Genomic DNA, 26,661 nt, shown 5'->3' with positions numbered 1-26,661 from the left:
GTAAGTTTTATTTTCTGCTACTCATGTTCTCCCTTCTCTGCCAAGACCATCCTTACCTTTAACTACCAGCTTCTGTGCAGATTACTTCCTGATTAATGTTTCTAAAGTCAGAAACTTCGCTAAGTCCCAGACCTTCATTTCCAATTACTACTAGAGATTCTTACATCTACCTGAAAGTTAAGAATTGCATGTACCATTTCCCAACTTCCTGGATAGACCTTCCTTTCAACTTGCTAATTTGTCTCATCCTCTCAATACCTAGGAATGAAAAACTACTGAATTTATTCTGCCAATGACCCTCAGGTCACTCTACACTCTTCCCAGTCTCATGGGTACCACTTTTCTTCAGGACCTCATTCTTGCCCACCCAGAGCATACCAAGAGTTTCTTTTTTCCTCTACCAGTCTCTACTGCTGCTAGAGTTATTATCCTAAACTGTAGCTATAAAACCTTCAGGAGGCTCTCTGGTGATTCCTAAATAAGCCATAGACATTCTAGCATGGATTTTAAGGGCCTCTATGATTTTGTTTTAACCTTCTGTATCACACACAACATTTTTCAGCATAGTGAGCTTCTCCCTACTATTCACTACATGCTCAATTCTCTCTCTTTAACTCTTTCACAAGTTCCACAACATTTAGCTCCTGTAATCTGACTGATCTCCAAGACCCTACTGAAATACTGCCTCCAGGGAAGCTATCGCTCCATAACTGGAAATAATCAATCATTTCACAAAATATAGGTAAAAATAATTTTGAAAATTTCTTTATTTTATTTCTTTTATTTATTTATTTTATTTCTTTTATTTAGTAGTCCTTTATTTCTTTTTTAACGGTATTCATCAAACTCTATTTTCCTTTTGTATGTGTGCATACACCTTATTTCCTTTAATGAAACTATAAACTCCAGGAAAGTAGGGATTTATATACTGTTTGTGTTTGTACACTTAAATAGCTAGCACAGAGGTTTGCACTTAATGGGTTCCCAGTAAATCTTCAGCAAATAACATGTTCATATTTTCAAATGGCTGATCTTATCAAGACATGGAGAATATTCTCATTTCTCCATGAAATATGAAGTATATCTATTTTTTTTCATACACATTTAAAGAATTAATTTAGGGCATAGATTCTGAATTTAAGTGCAGCAAGCTTAATGGTCAATCTGGAGGGCATATACCCACCTAAATGTTTGTTTTCTATTCTTCTATCCCACTTTCTCCATTGTACTTAGGAAAGAGACTGACTACATTTCCAGATTTGCTAATGTGTCAAAAGATAAAAATTCAGTACATTTCCATCCTTCTCAGAAGCAGCTAAAAAAAGGATATGTACAGTGTAAGGACTTGGCAAAGACACTAAATATCCAAGAAACAGGATTCTTTACATAAGCATAATTGTTTGTTTTGGTTTATGCTTTCCCCTTTCTATCTTGTAGGTCACACTCAAACTGTTTGGCAGACAAAAGTAAACAAAACTCTGTGATTTGAAATTCTTTACCAAGGGTCTTTGAGATAATCATCTTGGTCAACCAAGATACAAATCTAGGCAGAGGTTTTCCCAAAACACACAGACTTTCATCCCCAATCAGGAAATAGAGACATGTGAAAATGAAGAGAAAACAAAACCAAACCATAAAATGATACTAGCCTCATGAAAATTAAAACTTGTTCAAAGCATGGGGGTGATAGCCTTTGGTCTTTCTAAACCAGTCCTCCGATACTCTTAATATGAGGCAGTAATTTACTAGGAAAAACTCACATCTTTTGGGGGGGTGGTATTTTCTATGAAAATTCTCAGCCTAGCCTGGGAGTGGTTAGGTGCTTAACTATTTTTCATAAAACCTTGATGGCATGACTACCAACATTATACTAGTTAGATACAAGTTTTCTCTGTAAAGTAGGTGCTAGCCTGAAAACCGCACATAAAGAACACTGCTGAGAAAGTTGATGTAGGAAAGGAACAATTCAGATAATTTATTTGGAAAAAGTCCAAATTGCATAATTAATGAGACAGTGAAATGACATACTAAGGGATGGGGTAGACTCTTCATCACTGGTTATATATCTAAACACTAGGAACATCTGGGAGAATTCAAACCAGAGTCTCTGACAGTGGTGCCATCAGCCCGCACTGTCCGCTGAGGCTTCTCTTTGCTGAATTCTCTGATCTGCCTCAATGGTCTGAATGTGCTTTCTAAAACGTCTTAGAGCTATGCAAAGAAAATTAGTTCAAATATCTAAAAGCCATTAAAAAGAAAAAAGAAAAAGATGATTTCTAACATTCTATTCCCTTGATGTTCTGACTTAAAACCTTCAACTAAAAAGAGAAAGCATATCCGTGCATTAAAATTCCAGGGAGCCTGTCACTTTGTTTTCAAATGACATTCTGTGCACAAAGGTAAACCAGGCATAAAGGCTGCCTTTGTGTTTTGATTTTCCACAGGGGAATTCCTTCAGTCATTTGAAGAGAAGCCCCACTGTATATGCTAACACCTGAGGTGAAGAAATCTTTGATACATCTCAGGCTTCCTCTATACGGGAAGTGACTGGCCCAATCGAGCTGCCACGCCTGTCAGTTTTAGGCGCCTATTAGAAAGATATTAGAATATGTATATTAAATGTTAATGTGAACTGCCACTTCCAAATCCACCCCCCCTTCCCAGCTACAATTTCTCTTCCTCCCTCTCTCTTTCTCCCTCTCTCTCCTTTTTAACAGTACAGCAGCTGAAGCATAAAACGACATAAGAGCAAGATGAATTACATAAAAGGAGACAACTCATTATTTAGAGTACCTTAGGAATTCTCTGTTTTATTGAATTATTTTCTAACATTCTTGGCTTTTCACTGATAAAGCCATTGGTAAATTGCTATAATTAAAGAAGCTGACTGTGCTTGCCTTTTTCCTAGATAGACCTTCCTATGAATCTGGGTAGAAAATGTGGGCTCGCTGGCAGCTGCAGGAGAATAAAACACAATCACCCTCAATCAGTATTTTTGAATACCTGGAAATACACTATGTTTAATTGCAGAACTTGATAGTTCCTATTGCAATCAAATGAACTTCTCTGAGAACATTTTTAAAGGACGACGGAGGAGATTTTGAGCAGTGATGGGTATCACCCTCTTTTCCGTATGTGTCACATTGATGGTTTCAAGAACAATATCCTAACAATTTGACACTTCAGAAGCCATAAAGTCCACCTAAATTCCATGTCATTAGAGACATGGCCTTGTTTATTATGAAATCTCAAGCAGCTTACTCAGCAGTATTTAAAGAGTAGTTGCTCCATTTAAGTTAATGATAGCTCATGAGAAATAACTAGGAGTTCATGAGAAATAATTAGGGTGAATATATCTACATACTCTCCCTAAATAGCCATATTCTGGTGAAATAAGGAAGAATACCAAAGGAAAGAGATGCCAGAACAATTAACTTACAGACTCTGCGTGTTCCATCACCGCTAACACAAAGAAGACATATTCTTGACCACTTTGGAGTTGCTTGTTTGTAAACCCACCATAATGTTTGTCATCCCCCAGGGTGAACTCAGTAGGAAGAACATCAAAGTGAGCAGCAATATATGGCTTTAATTCTACTTCTCTCCCATATCGGATGCTTCTGCGTTTCCTAGATATCTCTTTAAGCAGCTTAAGGGAAAAAAGTGGGAAACAGAAAAAGAAATGTAAACAACAATAACCCAACTTAATGACTATTTAATGGGAGAAATTAATTCAGGCCTGGGAACAGCTCAAATACAATTTGTACACATTTCATGAACCATGTCAGCATCACTAAATCTCAGTTCTATATTTCAAATGCTTGTCTTGCTGTTAAAGTAAGGTGTTAGACTGCTCTTGCAAGGGCCAGGCTAAAACACAGGATGATTAGACCCTTCCTTCAATGGTAGTTCATATGATTGTCTACCCTAACGAAATCTTCTCAAAGGGCAAGAGTGCATTATAACCTAAATAAAAAGTCAGCTTGATTCACAAAAGCCTGCCATGCAGGCTTTATTACTGCTACTTATCAAACAAATAGTAACCTCATTTGAAGCCATCAGTTATGATCAATTTGGGGAGAGGTTAGATGCTTTTTAGTAATGAGATCATTTATACAATACAAATTCCCTCAAATCACCAGAAATAGAATCCAATGACCAAGTTTTAATTGAAACTTATTTTAAATAGACATTGTCACTCATTTAATAATTTGTGGCTTGACTTGGTTTCTTAGCTCCTTAAATAACCTTTTTGTTTATTCCTCCCATTTATAGTCACATTAACTTTTCTGGAGCTGATAGTTCCTTGGAGACGTTGAATTTTCTTCCCAGGTGAAAGAGGCAGGGTAGATAAACATTAAGTTTAATATTACCCTGAAGAAAACAAACATACACATGTACACAAAAATCCTTCATGTATCTTTAAAATAAAAAGGTAGAACTTATGTTTCAATATTCCTGTTTGGCCTTCACCTTTTTCATTAGAAAGTTATATTAGTGGTATTTCATGATAAATGATTTCAAAGTAATGTTGAAGTTAGCTTTGTCTTCTTCCCTTAAATGTATTGGTATTTCACAAGGCGTAACCAGGGAAAAGGTTTACAGCAGTCTGTGATGCCTTTTTTTTTTTTTTTTTTGAATGAAAATTGTCTTTAACTCAATAAATAAAGTTAAGGTACTAATGGGAACATTATGGTGAAATTATTTGCTACTCTTGTTATATAAGTGGAATCACAGATCAAAAACCAAAGGAGTGATATTTGCTTAGCTCCCAAGGCCAGGCTTCTGTGATAATGGCTGCAGAGTCTATATACAGCAAACGTTAAATCCTTATGTTGGGAACCTGATGGCATACTACACAGGATTATAAATGCATTCAGCTGGCCAAATGCAAATCAAACATGTGAACACTCTTTGGGTTATACAGGTCATCTGTGCCCACATTGTTTTGAATTCAATTTATAATGCTCTAATATTTTCTTTACCTTTGTGTTTTTTGATGCAATGAAAATTACATGAACTATAACATGTTATTTTTTAAAAATTCTGATACAAAATATTTAAGAGTATATTGGAAAAGTCATTATGAATATTATTATTGATATGTAGTAAACAATGAGCCATTACTTTAAGGATAAATGTACTACAGATGAGCTGAACAGCTTTTTGAAGTTGGTTAAATCAGAAATATTTACCATCAGTTGTTTATGTTACTATGTTCCCCTCTTCCACTTCACTGATCAAACCCTACCTTGATTTTATCCATATTTCACACGTATGCAACTGTCATAATTCATCCACATCACTGTCATCATCCCCACAAGTACCTTTTTGCTAAGGTTTCTTTAGAAGGCTTAGAGGAAGTACCTTAGAATAAAATATTTGGATTTTTTGGTGCTCCTTAGATGTAATGTGGCCATTCCTTAAGGTCAAACCTGGAATATCAACTCTGCCCCTATAGGTTGCTCTAATTTCTGCAGGATGCTTCCTGTGTTATACTTTACATTGGTCAAGCATGCTTAGATGACACCAAAGCTACCCAGTATGTTGAAGTTACAAATACAAATGACCACATCATTTAGCAGCAAGCCTTTGAAGTAAAGGCAACAAAAAGCTTATGATATAGTATAAGACCTGCCCTGAATTAAATATAACTAATATTTTCTGAGTCATTCTGTCCAAAATTCAGTTTGACTATGAACGTCTGCTCTGCCCAGTCTGACCTTGACAACAGAAGTTCCAGTGCATGAATTTATTATGTGGAGATTATCTCCAGACAAAGGATGAATGAGCTCAGAAGATAATATTGAGAGTAACTCTGTTTAGGAAGCCTCTTTCCATTTTTTATGGGCCTAGATGTGAAGCATACATGTGGAAATCCCCTTAGGCCACCATTATATTCGATGATATAGTTTCAATGATTTGAATTATAGGCCTTTCTAAAAAATCACTTGGTCAAATTCATTTAAGAAAGGAACACTGCTTTGTCAAAGCTGGCAGTACCAAGCTATAGATAAAATTACAACAATGCTTTTATTAGCCATGATAGGGGGAAAAATGTCTGTAGGGATCAGAAACTGGATGAGTAAGCATAAAGTGAGGCCATAGCCTAGTTTCATTTGTTCCCCTACACAATAGCTACAAAATGTATTGGAGGTAATTCCAAAAGATATATCAAGGGCTTTAGTTTTTTATCAGAAATAATTTTCATTTTCCAGTCAATGCATATCTTATTTCTTCCACCATTAATTCTACAATGTGGTCTCAATTATATTGGTAAGAAAAGTGGGAAACAACCCATCCTGACCCCAAAATTTTGAATTAATAAATGTTCTTTATCAAACTATTATACAGATTAATGCACCACAACTTGTGGGATGATTAAAATGGCCCTTTGTTATGGGAATCAGCAGCACAGACCCATAGAATTTAATTGCAGGAAAGTTCAATGTCATATAGCTCTATACTTTAATCCATTAGCATTGCCGTGCATTTTGGAGGTTAAAACCTGGCTATAAAAAAGAATCAGCTTCCTATTGCTAGCAAATGGTTCTACTTCTAGGAAAAGGTTATTATTTAAAAGTATTTGACATCATTTTTGGATTGGATCTTACTTCTTTGGTAACTCGTTTTTTGCTTTTTCTTTTTTTTTTTTTTTTAGATTTTATTTATTTATTTGACAGACAAAGATCACAAATATGCAGAGAGGGAGGCAGAGAGAGAGAGGGAAGCAGGCTCCCTGCTGAGTAGGGAGCACCATGGGGGGTGGGGGGGTTGGGGGGGTATGACACAGGACTGAATCCCAGGACACTGAGATCATGACCTGAGCCAAAGGCAGAGGCTTAACCCACTGAGCCACCCAGGCGCTCTGTTTCTTGCTTTTAACAGGAGGAAAGATTCATAGATTCTACAAGTTACCTTTACATTTAAATTCAGTAATTTATTCAAGAGCTGATTAAAATAGTAAGTAATATCAATCTCAAAATTAACTGATTAGTCAGTTTCAAGTAAAAGCATGCCTTACTTCGAAATTTTACAAAAGGATCATCTATAAAGAGGGAACATGATATGATGAGCACTGGGGGATATACTCAACTAATAAATCACTGACTATCAAAAACTAATGATGTATTATACTTTGGCTAATTGAATTTAAATTTAAAAGGCGGGGGGGGGTACCTGGGTAGCACAGTTGGTTAAATGGCTGCCTTCAGCTCAGGTCATGATCCTGGAGTCCCAGGATCAAACCCCACTTTGGGCTCCCTGCTCAGTGGGGAGTCTGCTTCGCCCTCTGCCCTTCCTCCTACCCCTTCTCTCTCTCTCTCTCTCTCTCTCTCTCTTTCTCTCACTCATTCTCTGTCCCTCTATTAGATAGATAAAAATCTTTAAAAAAAATTCTCAAAAGATCAGTTGACATTTCACATTCAGATGGGAGATTACTATTCCTCTAACATAGGAATGATTTTGTTCATATTGTTCAAATGATTTTGTTCCTGCTTTATTAACAGAAAAAATTATAACATAAATTAATTGACATTATTGAAATTTTATCCCAAATTATACCCCTCCAATGCTTATGTAATCATAAAATACTGAAATAAAAACATAATTCTAACCTTGAACTCATCTCCCCTTATGAACTCAATCAAGTTTAACTCAGATAAATGAAGTGGGTGAAGATGAACCATGTGTCTAGAGAGGGTGTATGTCTGCCGAAAGAAGCTAACAGACCTCATATATCAGATCACAGTCTCCGTAGTGCAGACATGGATGAAATAAACATCTCTTCCCTGTACGGCAGCTAAGGAATTTCTACTTTCTCTTGCTGTGTTTGCACTAATTTAAGGTGGAGAAAATACTTGGATACAACAAGTTGGGCTATAAGATGTAGCTTAGGTTATATGTCCCCAAATAAAAATCTCATATGTCCCCAAATGGGGACCTTTTAATTTGCTTTCTGAAGTGATTCAAACCAGCATCATGTTAAAATAGCAAAGTTTCTCCTGTATTTGACTGAACCACAGCCATTAACTTGCTTGGACCTTTGGGGATATGGCTTAACATTTCTGATCAGTTTTCCCATCTAAATAAAATATATAATACATAGGGCTTATTCTTCCTACTATGTATTAATTTGCAAAAAAACTTATTTTTTGCAAAAAGAGTATTAATTAAAATGCATCTACTATTGTTGTAAGATTTCAGAAATTAAAATCATACTATTCAGTGTGTGCTCTGGTTTTTGTTCTATATTTCTTTCTTGGCTCAGAATTGGGAATGTGTTTCTTTTCTTTCTTTTTTTTTGTCCCTGAGGTTGAATGCATATTTGATTCTGAAATACCACAAAATATAGGATAAGGCAAACATGCTAATCAGTGTAATTCTGTGAGAAACTGGTCAAGAACGCATAGCAGGTCAGATGTTGAATTCTGGTGCAAATCGCGATTTAGCACTTGTAACAGCTTCAGCTAAAACTACACTAATGAAGCAGACCTTGGAGTTCATAACAATGATGATTAAGTCTTTGCTCACAATTCACTTCAACTTCCACACCTTGCATCATGTCTTATAAGAGGCAAGGGGCAAAATATTAAAACCAGCAAAGATTAGACACGTTGTAAGATTTACTGCAGCTAAATGTCTTTTAATTAAAGCAAAAAGTTCTTTGTTGGGATCCCTAGAGGTTACCAGCTCCATAGCACTGAATCATCCAATAGCTGACCAGCCAGCCATAAGTCAGCACCTGGATTAGACTTCCTTCCATACAGAGGAAGAGTATGTTTAATAAATTAAGTAACTAATGAAAGACATAGCCAACAAACACATAGTTACCTCATCTAACTCCATCTCATCTGGACTCTCCCATGGCTTGATAAATTTCCCACGAGATTTCTTCAAAGGCACAATTATTATGTAGTAACCTCTGCACAAGAATGGACAGACAAAAATAAGGTCAGATCAAAGGAAAAAGAAAATGGATATGTCCTTAAATCTTCCACAGACAGTGATTGAGAATGAAGGCAAATTATGGATACGGAGTGACTTGCCCATTAATGAGGAATAGCCACCTGTTTGTTAAATTTTAAAAATAACACGGGTAGACCATTATGTGTGACCTCAAAGATTTTGTATGGTTAATACCGCCATGGTTGGCTGCTCTTTATTAGGTATCGTAAACAGAGCAGAAACAGTTTGTTAAGACCCTGGTGCTGGGCACATACAAGTTTAGTACACTGAAATCCAACATTACCAGCTACCAAACCAAGTATTTTCCGTGACATCAATTTATAAGGGTTTTTTTTTTTAAAGAAACGGCATAGTAAAAATTACTCTTAGCTCATACAAATGTCCAGATGATGACAATGATTTCATTTATATACTCCCAAAATACTTTTTATTTGAATAAGAAATTAAATACATAAAATTATCTATAATTTCATAACAGTTATATAATAATAAAATTGTTTTCTACCCATCAAGTTGCAAACCTCAAGATAAATACTGCAGAAATTTGGAGACAACCACTATCTGAGGGCCTTCAAAATAGATCTCAAAAAATAAATGTATAAGAAGAGCAAAAGTAATTGAATACTCTCATTAAGAACAGTCAACCAAAATTTTACTAAGTATAAAGGTACCTATTCACAAGTAGATATAGGCTATTTGAAAAATGGTTTTGCAATTTCCACAAACTGCATATCCTGCTCTTGTATTCATGGTTTGTAACTCTGCCTGATCTTTGGTAGTAACTATATAAGAACTCTAAACATAGGTGTATAATGGCTACCACATCAATTGCTTCCTCTCAGGAATTATATTAAATGTATACTATATTATACTATATTAATTAAATAGAATATATTAAATGTATAATATCCTTTTGCTCTCTGAAAAACTGTATTAAGTACAGTAAACAAAAAGGCAAATCCAGAGAAATTAAATTATGACCCAAGATATATATATCTATCTATCTATCTTAACCTTGGCAATAGTCTGGCTCTTTTTTTGTTTTATTACTCTGTATTATAAAATACTTTTAAAACTCCATTATTTTGTGGAGACTTGTAAAAATGAACATATACACATATGTGCACACACACTTTTAGAAGAGAAGAAAGGGAAGAGAAGAGACCACAGGATGGGCAGCACCAACCTTGCACTGAGTTATATCACAGAGACAAATAGCACATACAGGAAGGCCTCTTTCTACTCCCATCAAAACAAAACCTGCAATAAACTCAGTAAAACCCTGTGATAAAGGACTCAGTTTCCATAAGCGGAGTCTAGAGCTGCACTGTCCAATACGGTAGCCACTAGCCAGACATGTGGCTCATCTGAACTGAAATGTGTTCACAGTATTAAAGACATTGGATTTTTAAAACTATGTATGAAAAGTAAATGTAAGCTATCTCGGCAATAAATTTCTAATAGTGACCATATGCTAAATGATAATATTATAGATATATTATGTAAAAATAGGCTGTTAAAATTAACTTTACCTATTTCTTTGTCCTTTTTGCTATAGTCACTAAAAAATCTAAGGTTTCACATGTTGCTTTCATGATATTGAACAGTGTTATTTTAGAGTATTTTGGTGAAGAATGTGGCATCTGGAGATAACATCTGGCCCACAATTTGAAGCTCTTCACTAATTTGCTGTATGATCTTGGGCAGATCATTTAACATCCCTTAATCTCAGTTGTACGCTATGAAAAATGAAAGCACAGTGTGCGACAAGTCACGCCAAACTGATTGAAGCCATTATTGTTAGTACTGACCATCATCGTGGGAGAAATGCACCTGAACTACGTTATTCAAGTAGGACTCAGTGACATTCCCTGAGATGCAAGTTCAGGGGCTTGTGAAACATTTTTTTCTCCCTAATCAAGAATTCAGGTCAAACCAGACAACTATACTAGAACATTCTCTCCATGGTGCCGTCTGAGCAACTAATCAACAGACTCCCAGAATCACATCACCGACCCAATCATTTTCTTTCCCACCAATAATCATGATGATCAAGGAGGGTGAGAAGGAAGAGTTGGGGTGTGTGCGAGAGAGGCCAGTATCTTGTACTTCATAATCCAGAGTAAGCTTCCTCCTCTTCCTACCCTCCTACCACCTGAAGGATTTGTCAAACAACTCCATCATGTTAAATGAGCCTGGAGAAGAATGACAGGGGCTGCAACTGAGCACACAACATAATACTGCAGATGTACTTGATAAACACACTCATCAGGGAACCACCTGCTTTTCACTACAAATTGCATTAAATGAGGACTGCTTCTCTCCACCTAAAGTAATGATACTACACATTATCAAGAGCTCCCATTGTCCTCTTTCTGAATCTTGGAAATCAAGGTTAAGATGATGAATTCTATTAATTTTTCTTCTGCTTTCATACTTGAGTTGCTATTCTTGTACAGAAAAAAAATAAAAATCCATTCTTTTCTTCTGTACTCTCCAACTGTTCATTTAACTTGTGGCTGGGATAAGAATTGAACAGCCTTCCCCATAGCAAGTAATTAACAGTGTAGCTGGATGTGCATGGCTTTTCTGTCTCCTGATGTCCAAAGCATTCATCTAGAGCAGTCAAAGTAAAGCCGCGTCAAAGCAGCTCTCGCATTTAAAAAAATGTTGCATGAGGAATTTGGAACCGCATATTATAAGACAGTCCGGCCTGGAACTATATCCACACATCAGCCATGTTCTCTGCAACCATGGCTTTTCAAAAACCCAAATTGTTGCCTTTTCTGAAACTTAGTTTTCCCCTGACAACCCTGCTTCCCTCACAGGCTTTTAATGTGGGTCTGTGTATTCATGCCCCTCCCCCACCCAGCCAGCCTCAGATGGAGGGCCTAGGGTTTCCCTCCTGGCTCACTGTTGCTTCTTTCAGGTATTTTTCCCTCCCCCCTTAACCTAAAAACATAAAGCAAGCCAATAAACAAGTGCCTCTTTTTCTGAAGTTCATACATTTCAACTATATTATTATTATATTATCATGATCTTCTCTCACTGATTTTTGCCATTTACAAAGCTCTTCAGAAACCCCCTTTTTCTTTCCTTCCTTCTTTCATTCCTTCCTTCTCTCTCTCTCTCTCTTTCTCTCTCTCCTCTTCCCGCTTTTCCCCCCACCAGAGTCAGTGGTCTTCCTTTTCTCCCAAACTCTGCCATCATCCTTGGTAATTTCAAGCTCCAAAGAGCACCATGCATTACCCAAGGCTCTTAGATCTTTGATTCTTCTCTGCTAGAGCCCACATCTCCCACTCTACATTACCTAAAATCTGTAATTGCTCTTCTCTGTGCCTGAAGCCAAGGAGCTGCATAGGGCTTGAGAAATTATGTACAGGGAACAATGATTTTGTAAATTCATATTCAGCAACTTCGGGCCTTCAATGCTGCCTGGCCATCCCACCACAACTTCTTCAGTTACTCATTCTTCCATTCTGTACAAGTTTTTCAGACTCCCTCCCCTGGTCATAAACCTTAGACATCTTTACCTCCCCACTGGGAGACAGCTTTATGTCTATTTAAAGAGAAAATAAAAACACTCAGACTAGAACTCTCTCATCTTCCACCTACCAAACTATAAGTTTACTTGCATCTATATGTAACCATAGCCTGTCCTTTGGGTACAGTTGAGGGGCTGGCTCTATTCATGAAGGCCAATCACGTTCTTGAATTGGTTGCCATCATCAGCTCTCTGAGGAAGTTGACTATGCGTCATTACCCCCCACCCATGTATTTCAACTTCTCCCTCCCCTTTGAATCCTATTAGTTTCCAACCCTGTATAAATACCTAACATTTAAAAAATGAACGAACCACATCCCACTCGTCATCTTTCTTGGTCTATTCTACTTCTTACTACCCGAATTCTGGGGAGACCTGTGTTTCTTGCTGTTCTCCATTACCTCATCGTCCTCTGACTTTCCAGTCAATAATATTCTAGCTCCTACCTCATTAGTCCACCTCACTGCCCTCGCCAGCGTCCTAAGTGACTTTGATAGGACTGTACCAAAGAAGAGTTTTGACCTTTGTCTTATGTGATCTCTTAGCAGAATTTGAAAATGTTAATGAGACCCTCCATTAAACATTCTCAGCCATTTCTCTGTACCCAATTCTCCTGGTTTTCCACTTAACATTTCTTACCACATTAACCTTATTTCTTTAACAGAATCTATTACCTACTACCTTACTATTAAATGGGAGAATCCCTGAAGATCAGGCCAAGGACTTCTCTTTATTCCCTCTTCTTCCTACATGGTCTCATTCTAGCTCAGGGTATCAGTTATCACCTAGATGCAAATTATCTTCAGATTCATATCTTCATTCCAGAATGCTCCCTCTGAACTCTAGAGGTTTATCTAATTCCAACTCCATATCTTCAGGTCTATGTCACAAAACCACTTTAAATTTATTGTGGTTAAAACAAAACTAAGGATATGCCTCCAAAATAAGTCTTCCACCATTGTACCATGATCCATTTGCTATAAAACTAGGTGTTATCACTGACGATTTGCTTTAACTCTTTCCCTCTCTCATATCCAAAGCGTCACCAAGTCCTATTACTTCCAAACTCTATCTATAGTCCATTTGCTTCTTCCTATCCCTGCAGCCACCACTTCTGCCTCTTTCCATGTCTCATACTACCTTTGTCCTCTGACTTTCTCTCATCTTTGAACTTAACTGCCTCTAGTCCAATCTCTGAAATTTTCATTTTGCAATAGACAATTGATTGTATCCTTTCCAGTTTAAAAACATTTCAGTGGACTTAGTAGAAAGGCCACAAAGTCTCATAAGACTCAGCAGAATCTTACCTGAATCCATCTCTCCATGCCCTTTGAAGCTACACTCTGATAGGCTTTCAGTTTCTTGAATTTATTTACTTTGGTCTATTCTGTCATTAAACCCTTAATCATTCTGTTCCATTTGCCTAGAACCTTCTGTCACTTTCACAAGTCCAAAGTTAACTCCTCTCTTCTGTAAAATAACAACTCACTTTTTACTTTCTAATTGAAGCCTTTTCTGACCTCTCTGATTAGTTCCATTTCCCCCATTATATGGTCTTAATTAGTCCATAATTTTTATAGTATGTAAGACATATTTAGAAATTATTGCTTAAGCAAATGTACATATAAATTCCCTGGATTTTTTTTTTAAATCTCTGTTGTTTTATTACTGAGTTCTTTTTCCATTGAAAAGTGGAAGTGGGTGGCTTATGTGGCTTTTGAGAACATGTATGTCCCCTAAATCAAGCAGTCAAAACATTGGGATCCCTTCTCTCTGATAAATTTCTTTTTTTTTATATTTAATTAATTCATTTACTTCAGAGAGAGAGCATGAAGGGGTAAGGGTCAGAAGGAGAAGCAGACCCCCTGCTGAACAGAGAGGCTGAGGTGGGACTCATCTCTAGGACTCCAGGATCATGACCTGAAGAGAAGGCAATATCTTAACCAACTCAGCCACCCAGGCACCCTCCTATAACTTTCAATCAGCATTTTCTCCTTTCTTCAAACCAGCAGTCATGTGACCAAATACTCTTTATAGAAAATATACTTCTTTTTTCAAAAGTTCTTTTCTTTACAAGTATAGTAATGATTCTTATTCTAATATCATGGGAGAATAAGGGGGAAAAAAAGATGACACAGACACGAAAAGTGAAATGGGGAGCTAAGATGTACTCTACAAATTGAAACCAACCAAATTACATAAACTGAAAGAACTTGCTTGAAATAGAAAAAAAATGTTTTGGGGTATAGATCAGCTTTATATGGATAAAATTAAAGTTTACACTATGCTTTGCCTATCTGACTCAAGCTTGAAGTTAAGCTCAAAATACATTTTTTTTTTGAAATAGACTAACTATTAAATTAATAGAAAAATAAATAACTTCAGAATCAATATATCTGCAAATGCTCTGACTACTTATAAAGTAAGCTATGTTTTCCCAGTATATTAGATTTAATTAGATAGGTTAAATCTAACCTTCAGAGTTTTAATTATATTAAGTAAAGTTTTACTAATTTTATTTAATATGTTATCACCAAGGGGGACCCAGCTCCATATAATTATTTGGGAAGGCGAGCTCCAGTGTTTGTAGTGGTCCCTCTTCAAATTCAGCCAGGCTTTTTGTATTAGCAGAATGTATTAGCATTTTCAAACTCATTATATAACTAGGAGGTCAAAATCTGTCTCAGAATTTAATGATGAATGTCATTCCTTGCATAACTTCATATTTTATATATATGTATATACATTTGCTATGATCATTTAGGTATATATTTTTTAAATCAAATTAATTTACCATAGAAAACCCAGAGCAGGTTGAATGATCTTTCCAGTCTCTATGTTTAAATTAAGGTTTTCAATCTTTTTGGCTATGTGTTGTCGGACAAGTGAAAATTACTTAATTGCTTCAAGCCTCATTTTCCTTTTTTATAAAATGGTGGGTGACAATGCTGGGCTCTGGGAATCCTCTCCCTTTACCTCTCATCTGAATTCTCATGACAAACTACCGATCTTATTGCTCCATGATCTTTGACTGCATATGTGCCAAATGACTCCTCATTCTAAGGATTGTCTAGGCCAGTTCTGTCTATTCTTACTTGTCCTTGAGTTCTTAATGGTTTATCAATTGTCCTAGGGGGAAAAACAAATGTCCTGGTCTGACCAGCAAATCAGAGTTCATATAAGTCATGGTTTAACATATGGCGTTAGAGCCAGACTGCCGGCGGTCAAATCTTTCCTCTCTGGCTTTGCTCTTGTGTGGCCAGGCTATGTTAACTCGTGTCGAACCTTCCTTAGCCATAAAAATGAGAAATACCCTCCTTGTGAAGAGTCCATCAATTACTGTGTGCAATGCCCTTGAGCAGCAACTAGTAAGCCCCCACACCTCCAGTCATTATTACAGCTATTCTTAGTATCAGCTTTATGATTGTGGCCAGGCTGTCTCTCTGAGCCTCACTTTATTCACCCATAAATGGCACGTGTACCTACCTCACAGGGTTATTTTGAGACTTAAATAAAACATTCAAATGTCTTCAGTAAACTGTAAAGCACTATACAAGTTTAAATCTTTACCACTGCAGTTGACAACCATGTGATGGCTGAATTATTTCTCATTAAACCTTAAACAGATGATACATTAATATATGAAGCTAGTAATAGTGCATACATTTTATGAAGCACCTTTGTAAGCCATGTTTCCAAGAATATCTTCTTTAAAAGAAGAAAAAGTAGGCCAACCTGAAAGCCAAATTAGTTAGATCAAAGACATTTGGAATTTGACAAAATGCTTTTATTCATTTCTATTTTTCATAAATATAAAATGATTACTATGAAATTAACTTACGTTGGGTAACTTCTGGCCACTTATCTTTTAGTGTAGTCTGTGCGGTACATTTTTCCTTACCAACCGGACTAAAATTCTGCTCTATAGACTCAGGGAAGTTCCCTTTGTCACAACTTGCTGTTAAATAATGGTGAGGTTGCTAGATTTTCCAACTCGCATTCTGCCCCCCAAGTCTATCTAACCAAATAGAAGGTTGAAGCACCACAAATTCCTGAGGGCAGAACCTGCCGTACCTACAGGGCTATTTCACAAGAAATGTAGCCTTTCCCTGAGGGAGGGCTACACCACACAAAAAACACTTACCAGAGAATACAGAAGCAATGAGCCTCGACTGTGTTTACAAGAGACAAATTTGTTTCTAAGTTGTGGGAAGTTGGGAGTAGCGACCAAGACTTCCCAATTACCTTGGCCAGAAATGAGAAAGCATGGTTTCTGTTGATAAAAACAGCCCTTCAATCACCAACATTTCATTTTACTAGAAAATAAATTGGAAGAATTTTTCTAAACAGCTTTCACCTGAATGCAAGTTAGCAACCCCGCCTACAGCTCTGCTATCAGTCCTATTTTCTCTCCTCATTTTCCCCTGGCATATTGAACAAAAAGCTACATTCCTTTCTAATTTTTTAACTTGCCAACTGCTGCAAGTGGCACAACATAGCTCACAGCTGCCCATAATAATGGACTGTGCCACACAAAGACAGGACTGGTAGCTTTATGTTATTATCCCTTTAAAAAAGTCCAATGTCTATAGATTATTTAGCATTTTTGTTTTGTTTATTTTTTCTAACAGGATATTTGTTTTTCATTTCCTATGGTTCTGTTACTCTTCCCATTCAAGGTCTTTCCTAGTTTTGGTTTTTGCTCTTTTCCCCAGAGTGGAATATATTTCTAGGAATCTTAAATTCATTTCTAGAACATATCCAACCCCCCCAGTCATTTGCTTTCTTTTTATGTTTTGAAATGGTCTCTTCTCTTTGTTACCAAAGTTTTACCTCTTTTCCCTGAATCCTATTTCAAATATAGGAGGAGGAAGTACATAAATAAAACAAAGAGGGAAACTGAACAAGCTAAAGAAAAGCACTAAAAGGTAGACTATAATCTACAATATTCTCGACTCATTCAGAATTTGAAAATGAACCAAAAATCTACCACCAAAGGACTAAAATGTCTTTCTCGATAATATCTAACACATTCTACTAAACTAATTGGGTAAAAAGTCACTAAAAACATTTTTCTGTAAGTCTTGAAAACTAGTAACAAATACTAAAAATTATACTATACAATTTTCATCTTTCTGTTGCTCTTTCATGCTTTTGTATGGATTAAATTTATACTCTGTTATTTTCCCCTGTTCTTTATTTATTTCCAACTATTTTGCCTTTTCTAAATATTTCCCACCCTCAAGACTCAAATTAAATATCATCTCCTTCTAGATGTCTCTCGGACACCCAAGTTGGGCTGGGACTCTGGCAGTTCTTACTTACTCCATTATATTTACATGATCTATTTTTTGTGTGTGTTCTGCCACCTTCATGTAGAGCTTCATCTCAGTCATCTTTCTATTCCTAGACCAGGCACCGGCAGTGTACAGAATACACGTCTGTTGGATACCAGGTGAAATATCTTCATGGATGGGGATGAGGTGGACAGATAAGAAATGCTAGTCTTTCTCTTGCTGCTATGGTATCACATAGGTTGTCTTCTGCCTGAAACAGCAACTCCCCAACCATACTCCTATGGACCAGCTGGGTTCCTGTCATTCTTTAATCCTCATTTTTAATGCTACTTTCCTTAGAACCCTTCCCTGAGCTACTAAACTGGGGTTGGGAGCTCCACCTTTGGCCTCCCTTATCCATCTAAGCTTTGGTATCCTAAAACTCCATTACAATGGACTCCTCTTGTCCAAGTTCCCAATTAGCTATGTTGTGTAAGAGCAGTAAGAAAATCAGATTATCTCTACTAAATCCCTAAAACATTGCCTGTCACTAGAATAGGATGGGAAATATAGATAGATAGATAGATAGATAGATAGATATAATCTCCACAGATGATTAAAACAAAAATGGATAAATATAATCTCACTTTCATATTAAATTTTGTTGGAATAAAATCACACTAATATTCCATTCTCATTTTCCAGTTTTCTGAATGATACAAGAAGAGGGACAAAAAAGGAGATCTGATTTCTCAGTGAATTTATTTTAGTCATAATCTTTTGGAAATTCCACCATCTGGTTAAAATCCTCCAATTATTTCATCAAATAAATAAGAACAGAAGGTTTTCTCTGGAAGAATGGATTTTAGTTAAGTCAAAAGTTGCCAATTATTAGACTTTTCTAAATTTCAACTATGGTGCTATATCAAAAACCTCTTGTTTATAGTTTTACTTTTTAATAGCAGATTTTTTTTTCTATCATCTTCTTTAAATTTTCTGGAGCTCCGGAAATTCCTGATTGTACACACCTTATTGAAAAATCTTTTGCCATGAACTTGCCTTGTCTTGGTTCTCCACTTAACTATATAATAGCTCTTTTCTTCTTGAGACCTTTCCTTTAACCTTTGCTTCATATCTTCATCCCACTGTCTCAGTGATTCTGTTTCTTTCCATAAATACATTGCTGTTGTATTAATGATTCTCAAATTTCTATCCATAATCCCAGTAATTTCTTTAAATTAACATCTCTAAGTAGGTATTTCACTGATACCTCATGTAAAACATATACAAAATTGAACTCAGTCATTTCCTCTTGACTTTTTCATCCTCTAGGATGAATGGCAGTATCATTCACTTTGTCACCCAAATTCAACTCTCAGAGTCATCTATGATATTTTTTCCTCTGCCTTGATCCCTCATTAAAGTGTTTACCAACTCCTACTACACTACTGTTCTCATCTGCCTCTGCATCCTATTTACCCCATCACCATCTGATTTTAGAATCTTGTTATTTACCTAGAATCAACCAACTACACAATGACATCGCAACACTTTATGGTGTTCTGACATCCTTCCAACATATGCCTTCAGGAGCCATCTTCCCTAAGAACTTCCCTAATTATGTTGCCAGATTGTTGCTAAATGTGAAAGTCCCAACAATCCATAAACTACATAGGAATGTCTCTGGTTGACCTTCAAATCTTTCATAACAAGTTTCATCTAAACATGACCATGGGGGATACAAGAAATGAGAAAGCAAGCAGATAGCACAATCTCCAGCATGCAGCGGATACCCATTAAATATTTCCTAAAGTAGAATAAAAGGAAACTTAAGTATCATATAAAGGATACATGCCACTCTCCTGTACAAACACCTTTACTGAATTTCTACCATCTACCTGATATAGTTTCAAGTTCTGAGTGCAACTTAGCTCTTGTATACCTCTCTTACTTCTCTTGTTCAGGCCTTACAAAATAGCTCACTTCCTTTACTAATGAGCCCTTGCATATAATCTTCTCACTCTGATTTTTTATATGTGTCTTACCTGCCCTTTAAGATTAAATGAGAAACCTCCTTGACCCATTTTATTATCAGTTAGCTGCTCTTAAAATAGAGTCTAACACTATCATTAGCAGGTACTATATCTGCTTCTCTGTATCCCCCACTCTATGGTAGCTCTTTGGGGACAGAGTCCACATCTTCTTTTGTTCTCCATAGTTAATCACAATACTCATACTTTACTTAGTAGACTGCAGTGAAAAAAATTTTTTTTCTATTGGCTATGACCAGCTAGCTATATTATATTACATTTTATAAAAGGTACTGGCTATAATCAACTAACTATAGACAACCAATAAACTTCTTAATTGACTGGATTTAATCTTTCACTTCAAGCCCACTGTCCTCTACACTGTGCTCCATCCAAGACAGAAAACTCGCATTTTCCAACTTTCAAGTTCTTTCTGACATCATCCTGAACTCTAACTTTTGAAATGTCTCCTTTCAGCACACATATACAACAAAAGTGTTAGTGTTATGTACCATGTTGCTGATCTCATTTCCCGAAGTTTCCTTCGGCTTCATAATACCTTGTAAGAATTCCTCACCATTATAATAAAAATTTCCAGGTATTAGAGTTATTCAACTAGTCACCTTATTCTGTACACTATGACGTAAACTCCTTTAGCTTAAGGACTGCATTCTATTTCTATTTCTTAGTCTATTTCTACTGAGTTACATCATTCCTGGGAAATAAAAAGCCCTCCATGTTAAGTTAATGAGAATCGGTGTTATAACAAACATGAGAACAGGGTGTAATAAGGCTTAAATAAAACTGAGAGCCTATGCTGAAGAAGCTTTTACTTCACATATAGCAACAGAATCTTTCATAACTTCTATAATACTGAGGTTGAATTTTCTTTTCTTGTTTACTTGCATTTGTGTCCTTCAACCCTAACCCTTCCATCGACTTACTTTATATTCTCATTTACGGGTACTTCAGGCAGTTGTACAGTAATCATGCCGTCCAGGTTGGTCTTCCCAATGAAGGCAGGCTTGGTACGTAGTACGTCTGGTGCAGTCTTTGCTGTTACCCTGTGTTGCAGCCCACCAGCACTATTCCCACGATTTGTTAGCACAAATGAATATGACTTCTCGGGCTTCAAGTTCACAATTAGTTTCTGGGTAGCCCGGCCATCAACTTCTTCAACCATTTTCCCATCATCATAAAGAATCTAGAGGATACAGCCAATCAAAGGGATTTGGGTATCAGAGAGGAAATGTATGCGTTCTAAACTAATATGCACTTATTTATAGAATAAGTATGTCAAGTCAATTCTAATTTGGGGTAATTCCTAAGCCCGCAAGTATTCATAAATTCTATAGATGGAATGAATTTTTCTTTTGTTCTTAGTGCATAATTATATGATGTTTCTAAGTCTAGAAATGTACATTATTTTCAATATTTGACCTGTTGCTTGCATATAATCTTAATGGAAATTGTGCAGAAACACTGTGGGTTTTCAATGTATTATACACACCACCTTTTTTCTAAAGGTTTCCATTCCTGTTCCTAAGTACATTTGTACCTTCAAAACGTTTCTCTATTCTTTATTTCATAGACTTGTGCTTCTTGCTAATATCCCTCAATATCTCTCAATCACAAATTAAAGTTTAAAACATAAAAATGATTCAAGCCAATAAACAAATTTTTAAATATCAGGATATTGCATTTTCAAGATGTAGAAACCACATGAATTTCATTTTCTGGTGGAAAAACACAAGTACTAGCTTAGTTGTAAAGGTTTGGAAGTACAAGGTGACTGACAAGTAATACCACCCTAGGTTTCAGTTCCCACTTCATCTTTCAAGTGGAAACCAAATAGGAGAAAAGCAAGTGTGTGTGGCTGAAGCAAAGTGGTGTGCATGCTTTCTAAGTAACTTACTGAGGTAAATTGCATGTTCCCCACCCCCAGTTTTACCCATGATATCTTATAAATTAGAAAACAACTTACTTTGAAAGGCATGGCAGAATTGTAATTTTCTGGAATTTCCCAAGACAACAGCACTGAAGTCTTCATTACTGCTTTGACATGAAAATTTTTTGCAAACACTGCTGGAAAAGGAAAAACAGTGTATTTACACTATTCCTAAAAATGTATGACCTGTCCTTTTCCACCATGGACCATCGGGCTTAGGCTAGATGACGTCTACTTTGATCTCAAAGAGAGAAGTGTGATTTGCCTACCTGTTTAGAACACTCATTTTACTACCGCATTCTCACAAAGATCTCTCTTTTCTCTCCAATTCAGTCACCTATATTGTATTTTCCTTACCTGAGAACACTGGGGTGCTGTCAGCCAGACTTGCTTGGCATTCTATAACCAAAATCTAAGGCATCCAAAACATATTAAGTTTTACATACTTTACCTTTTGGCTTTTGCTGAACCTATTAATATGAATGGTCCGATCAGTTATTTATAGCTTCAAAATACTGATTTCCAAAGACCGACATTCCTTTAAAGGAGGAAGGCCGTAAGCAGACAAATCCTACCTTGATCCACAGGCAGTGTCCTGAACTGGACACTGGGACTATATGGCCCGGGCCCTTTGCTCGTGTGAGCACGTACTTTTACATCATATGTGGTATCTGGTTTTAAGCCACTCAGTGTCATAGTGGTATCAGCTGGAACAATAAGCTGCTCCATTGGTAGAAGAGGGATGTTGATATCCCTATACAGAAGAGTATACTTGGTGATGATGCCATTTCTCTCTGCTAGGACAGGTGGCTGCCAGGATAACTGGACGGAGGTTGAAGTGGTGCCTTCTGAATGGAGGTTTTGAGGGAATCCAGTTGGGACTTCTTCTGGAACAGAAATCTCCTTCACTATCTCTTCCCCAAAGCCCACTTTGTTTCTGGCTGAGAGCCTGAAGATATATGATGCTCCTTTATGGATGTCTGTAGCTGTAAAGTGATCTTCTTTCTCAGAGAACTCAAGAGTAGTGAGTGGTTCTGAATCTTTCCGCCCAAATTTTAGACGATAGCCCTGAAGAGGTCCAAATGTGTCCACAGGGGGGTGCCATTGAATGAGAGCAGTATTCATCTGAGTGTGGTTAATTACAAGCCGGGGTTTTCCTGGAACTGGAACACAGGGGAAGGAGTGCTAAGACCAAGGTACACAGCCATTTACATTTTAATCACTGCTGAATGGGAACACCACTCTACAGGAACTCCATTACATTATTTACTTAAAAAAAAAAAAAAAGAAAAAGACTTGGTCTATATACCTTTGTGGAAATATGCTTATTCTCATACTTATTAAGGTAGGCTGAGATACCAGAATTTGGTAACAGACACAAATAAGATTACACAATAATTTAAGGGAATTTTAAAAAGAAAAATCTCTTAAGATACCTTCACATATATAGAGGTTCAAGCCACAGAGAAATGAATCCAAGTAAAGATGAGCTAATTAGATACAACTAATAAGAATAATAATTACAACATATATAATTATTGGGTACATGCAATGTACCAGGCACTGTGCTAAGAGCATTATATGTAGTATCTCATTTGATTTACATTTTTCACTCTTGACTACACACTGATTAGTTATTATCTTCATTATCTAAAGAAAATAATGCCCAGAGAGAGAGAAAACTGTAGAGTCAGAGGTATAATGAGCGAGAAAGCTTTAAGACAATCTGAATACGCAGCTTGAACACTTAACTATACTCTTATGTGGCTTGTAATTTTTTTTAAAGTAGTACAAAATAATGGTGGCTTTGAGTTATTATGGTCATAATTACACTTTTTGTCTATACTTTTTACCTCAGGATAAGCCATGACTATAAGGAATGATTCTGACTAGTTGGTTGGCAGACGATAAAACTAGAGCTTTTCTCTTAAAGAGATTATATATCTGGATTCTCACACCTCCAACCCAGGCCCAGTATGAAGACAATATATGTGCAGATATCTAAAATATAAGCATTGTCTTCCTCAATACCTAAATGTCCACTGATTAAGAAAGATATAAAATGGAAACAGCAAAATAGTCCTCTATGTTATAAGATCCACAACTCTAAATAATTTTTTGAATAGTCCCAAAAAGTGATGAGCCAGTGTTTGTGCTATTTAAATCGACAATGCCATTTTTTCTTCTGGGATTCACATCCTTTGGCTATAAATTCTCTCCTTTTCCTTCCTTATTATAGCACCCCTGTCTTAAGGGCAAAGGGAGCCTAATGCTTTATGTAATACATCTCAGACTAATTAAGACACAATTAAAAATATAGGTGTCAGAAATATATTTTCTTCATTTGGGGGATTTAATTTCAGGGGTTTGCACTTAGTTGTCTACATTTCAGTAGAGGCTGTTTCCATAGCCAGTCAGCATGCCCCCTCTGAACATATATCTCCTACGCAAGGCATTAAATTAGCTTGATACAATGCTATTCTTAAATTTAAAAAAAAAAAAAAGGAAGAAAAAGCCCAGAAGACTTTGCCTTAAAGGAGTTTTGCCATCTGTAATCCTGCTGCTTGAGGCAGTTCCAGGTGGCAGGATGTAAGTGAGGCAAATCTTATGACATTTAGACAAATTTGGCAGTGAGCATGGCACCCAGGAGGGTACTCAACATCACAGCTGTTCTTTGCTTTATACCTTTACATAGAGGTGTGTTCCTAAAAAGTTGCGTGAGAAGCAATTCGGGAGGAGTAAATCAAATCATAGTTTAAATGTTCCATGGGAGATTGTGATATAAAGGGATTGGAGAAGAATCCTTTTGTAATTATGTCTTAATTTATTGGTTTTACAGTGTCAGGTCTTCCTTCATGCTGGCTTTTCCTAATGTGAGCCCATCAAAGTAACTCTAAAGTGTATTAAGAAACTTTGTTCTTCAGAGGAGCAATCTGGTATTTTGCAGCCTTGTTGCTTTCTTTCTCTTTTCTGTTCCCCATCTTTTATGTGATTTGGCCTCTTCAGAATTCCCACAGCAAGGAATGAGGAGGAGAAAATGGCAAAACAAAACAAAACCCAGAAGTAATCAGCTCACTTCAAAATGGCAGCTCTTCTAAAAGGTTTTGCTGCAGAGAGAGATTGAAGCTAATCAGTGACATCCCTGGTCCTCCCTCTGGACATTCCTAGGACTTGCACTTCCACATCATTCATGTCTCAGCTCAAATAACTTTCTTCTAAGAGACCCTCTCCAGTTACTTTCCAAACAGTCCCTATCCGTAATGTCTACACACCTTTATTTTTCAACTTCTCACTTACCGATGGTTTATTATATACTCATTTGTCTACTCGTTAATTATCTAGTTCTACTCAGAAATTAAGTTTCAGGAGGGAAGAATATTTCAGTTTTGTTGAATGCTGTATCCCAAGTACTGCGAGTAATGCCTGGCATGTAGTAGGTGCTCACAAACATACTTGTTGAATGACTGACTAAATAATTTGGGCAAAGTATGTCTTGCTTTTCTTCTGAACTGCATAAATACAAAAGTTGACCACAGTCCACTTTTTCTTCTTGATAGAATTCACCATCCATACCATTTGGAAAATTAGTATTATTGTCACCTGGAAAATGTTCAAGGCACATATATGCACAAATATGGTTACCTGCCCCAGTGGTGGACACCAGTTTGGGCTTGCTGCGAGCACCATCTCCTTTGGTGGTGTAGGCTGTGACAGTGAGGGAGTAGGAAGTTTCAGGCTGTAGCCCAGAAATAATCATGTCCTAAAATGACACAATAGAGTGACACTGATTCAAAACACCACAAACACCCTAGGGGAAAATCAAAGCATCCATCCTCATTCTATGCATGCTTAAATACTCCCTGTAGCCATGCCAAGCACTGGAAATTTCATGCCTGTTGTTCATGCTATGAATGATGTGTTTTCATGCTGACATTAAAGTGGGGTCAGTCTTCAGCCATTGTACGAGGTAATCCTAAGAAGGAGTAGTTTAAAACATGAAACCTGAGGCCAGAACTCCTAAATTCTTTTTTTTTTTTTTTAAAGATTTTATTTATTTATTTGACAGAGAGAAATCACAAGTAGGCAGAGAGGCAGGCAGAGAGAGGAGGAAGCAGACTCCCTGCCGAGCAGAGAGCTCGATGCGGGACTCGATCCCAGGACCCCGAGATCATGACCTGAGCCGAAGGCAGCAGCTTAACCACTGAGCCACCCAGGCGCCCCTAAATTCTTGAATTTAAACCTGCATCTCCTTATTTCCTAGTTTGGTGATCTAGGGCAGGTGAGTTGCCCCCCATCCCCCGTACCTCAGTTTCCCATGTGAAAGTTGGAATAATGTAAGGATTAAGTGAGGTATATCAGGTAAACACTTAAAACTATGCCTGGCTCATAGTGAGCAAACCATAAACCAGCAGTTAGATTATGCCAGGAGCTCTCAATATGCATCCTCTACAGCCTGGCCCACAGACCAGTGATGGGGCTGATGCCAGGGCAGTCTGTTTTATCACCACACTAGTATTTTTCCAAATGGCTGCTCTGTCGAACCTAGATATCTTGAGCCAGAGAAGTTTCTTAGGACTCGAGTAACATATTATTAGTTAATTATATAGACTATGAACTAAAAGCATTACACACTAAGGAGAATTTTCTGGTAATCTGGAGTAGATCATAAAACCAAAGGATAATAATTTTTTTTTCTTTTACCACATCATCATGGAGTTGTGTTCAATTAATCTATTTAGAAAATGTTAAATGTCACAAACTACTTATCAGAACTATAGATTTCTCTTAATTAGGGTCCCAAACTATGATGGTTACAAAACTTAGATCTGTTCTTCCAAACTGGAGATTATATGATTCTTTACATAGACTAGTTATTAACTTGTTCTGTTATTTTCT

General features: G+C 36.8%; 1 protein-coding gene across 45 annotated transcripts in view; it reads right to left on the bottom strand.

Annotated features, from left to right (window-relative positions):
- Nucleotides 1–26,661, bottom strand: part of PTPRD (protein tyrosine phosphatase receptor type D) — a 2,254,226-nt gene that overhangs the window by 134,496 nt on the left and 2,093,069 nt on the right. For 24 of the 45 annotated variants that reach the window (XM_032307482.1, XM_032307455.1, XM_032307469.1 and 21 more), the window contains 6 exons: nucleotides 25,408–25,525; nucleotides 22,341–22,928; nucleotides 21,802–21,902; nucleotides 20,762–21,021; nucleotides 8,833–8,923; nucleotides 3,440–3,649 (listed from right to left, as the gene is read on the bottom strand). In XM_032307482.1, coding sequence (XP_032163373.1) covers nucleotides 3,440–3,649; nucleotides 8,833–8,923; nucleotides 20,762–21,021; nucleotides 21,802–21,902; nucleotides 22,341–22,928; nucleotides 25,408–25,525 — 1,368 coding nt within the window. The remainder of the gene's footprint in view (nucleotides 1–3,439; nucleotides 3,650–8,832; nucleotides 8,924–20,761; nucleotides 21,022–21,801; nucleotides 21,903–22,340; nucleotides 22,929–25,407; nucleotides 25,526–26,661) is intronic. The other 21 variants (XM_032307484.1, XM_032307485.1, XM_032307487.1 and 18 more) reach the window with 3 other exon arrangements.

Source organism: Mustela erminea, chromosome 12, assembly GCF_009829155.1.
Source record: "Mustela erminea isolate mMusErm1 chromosome 12, mMusErm1.Pri, whole genome shotgun sequence".
In the NCBI taxonomy this organism is placed as follows: Eukaryota; Metazoa; Chordata; class Mammalia; order Carnivora; family Mustelidae; genus Mustela; species Mustela erminea.
Note: the sequence above shows the minus strand (reverse complement) of the source record. Positions and strands in the feature narration are given on the sequence as shown.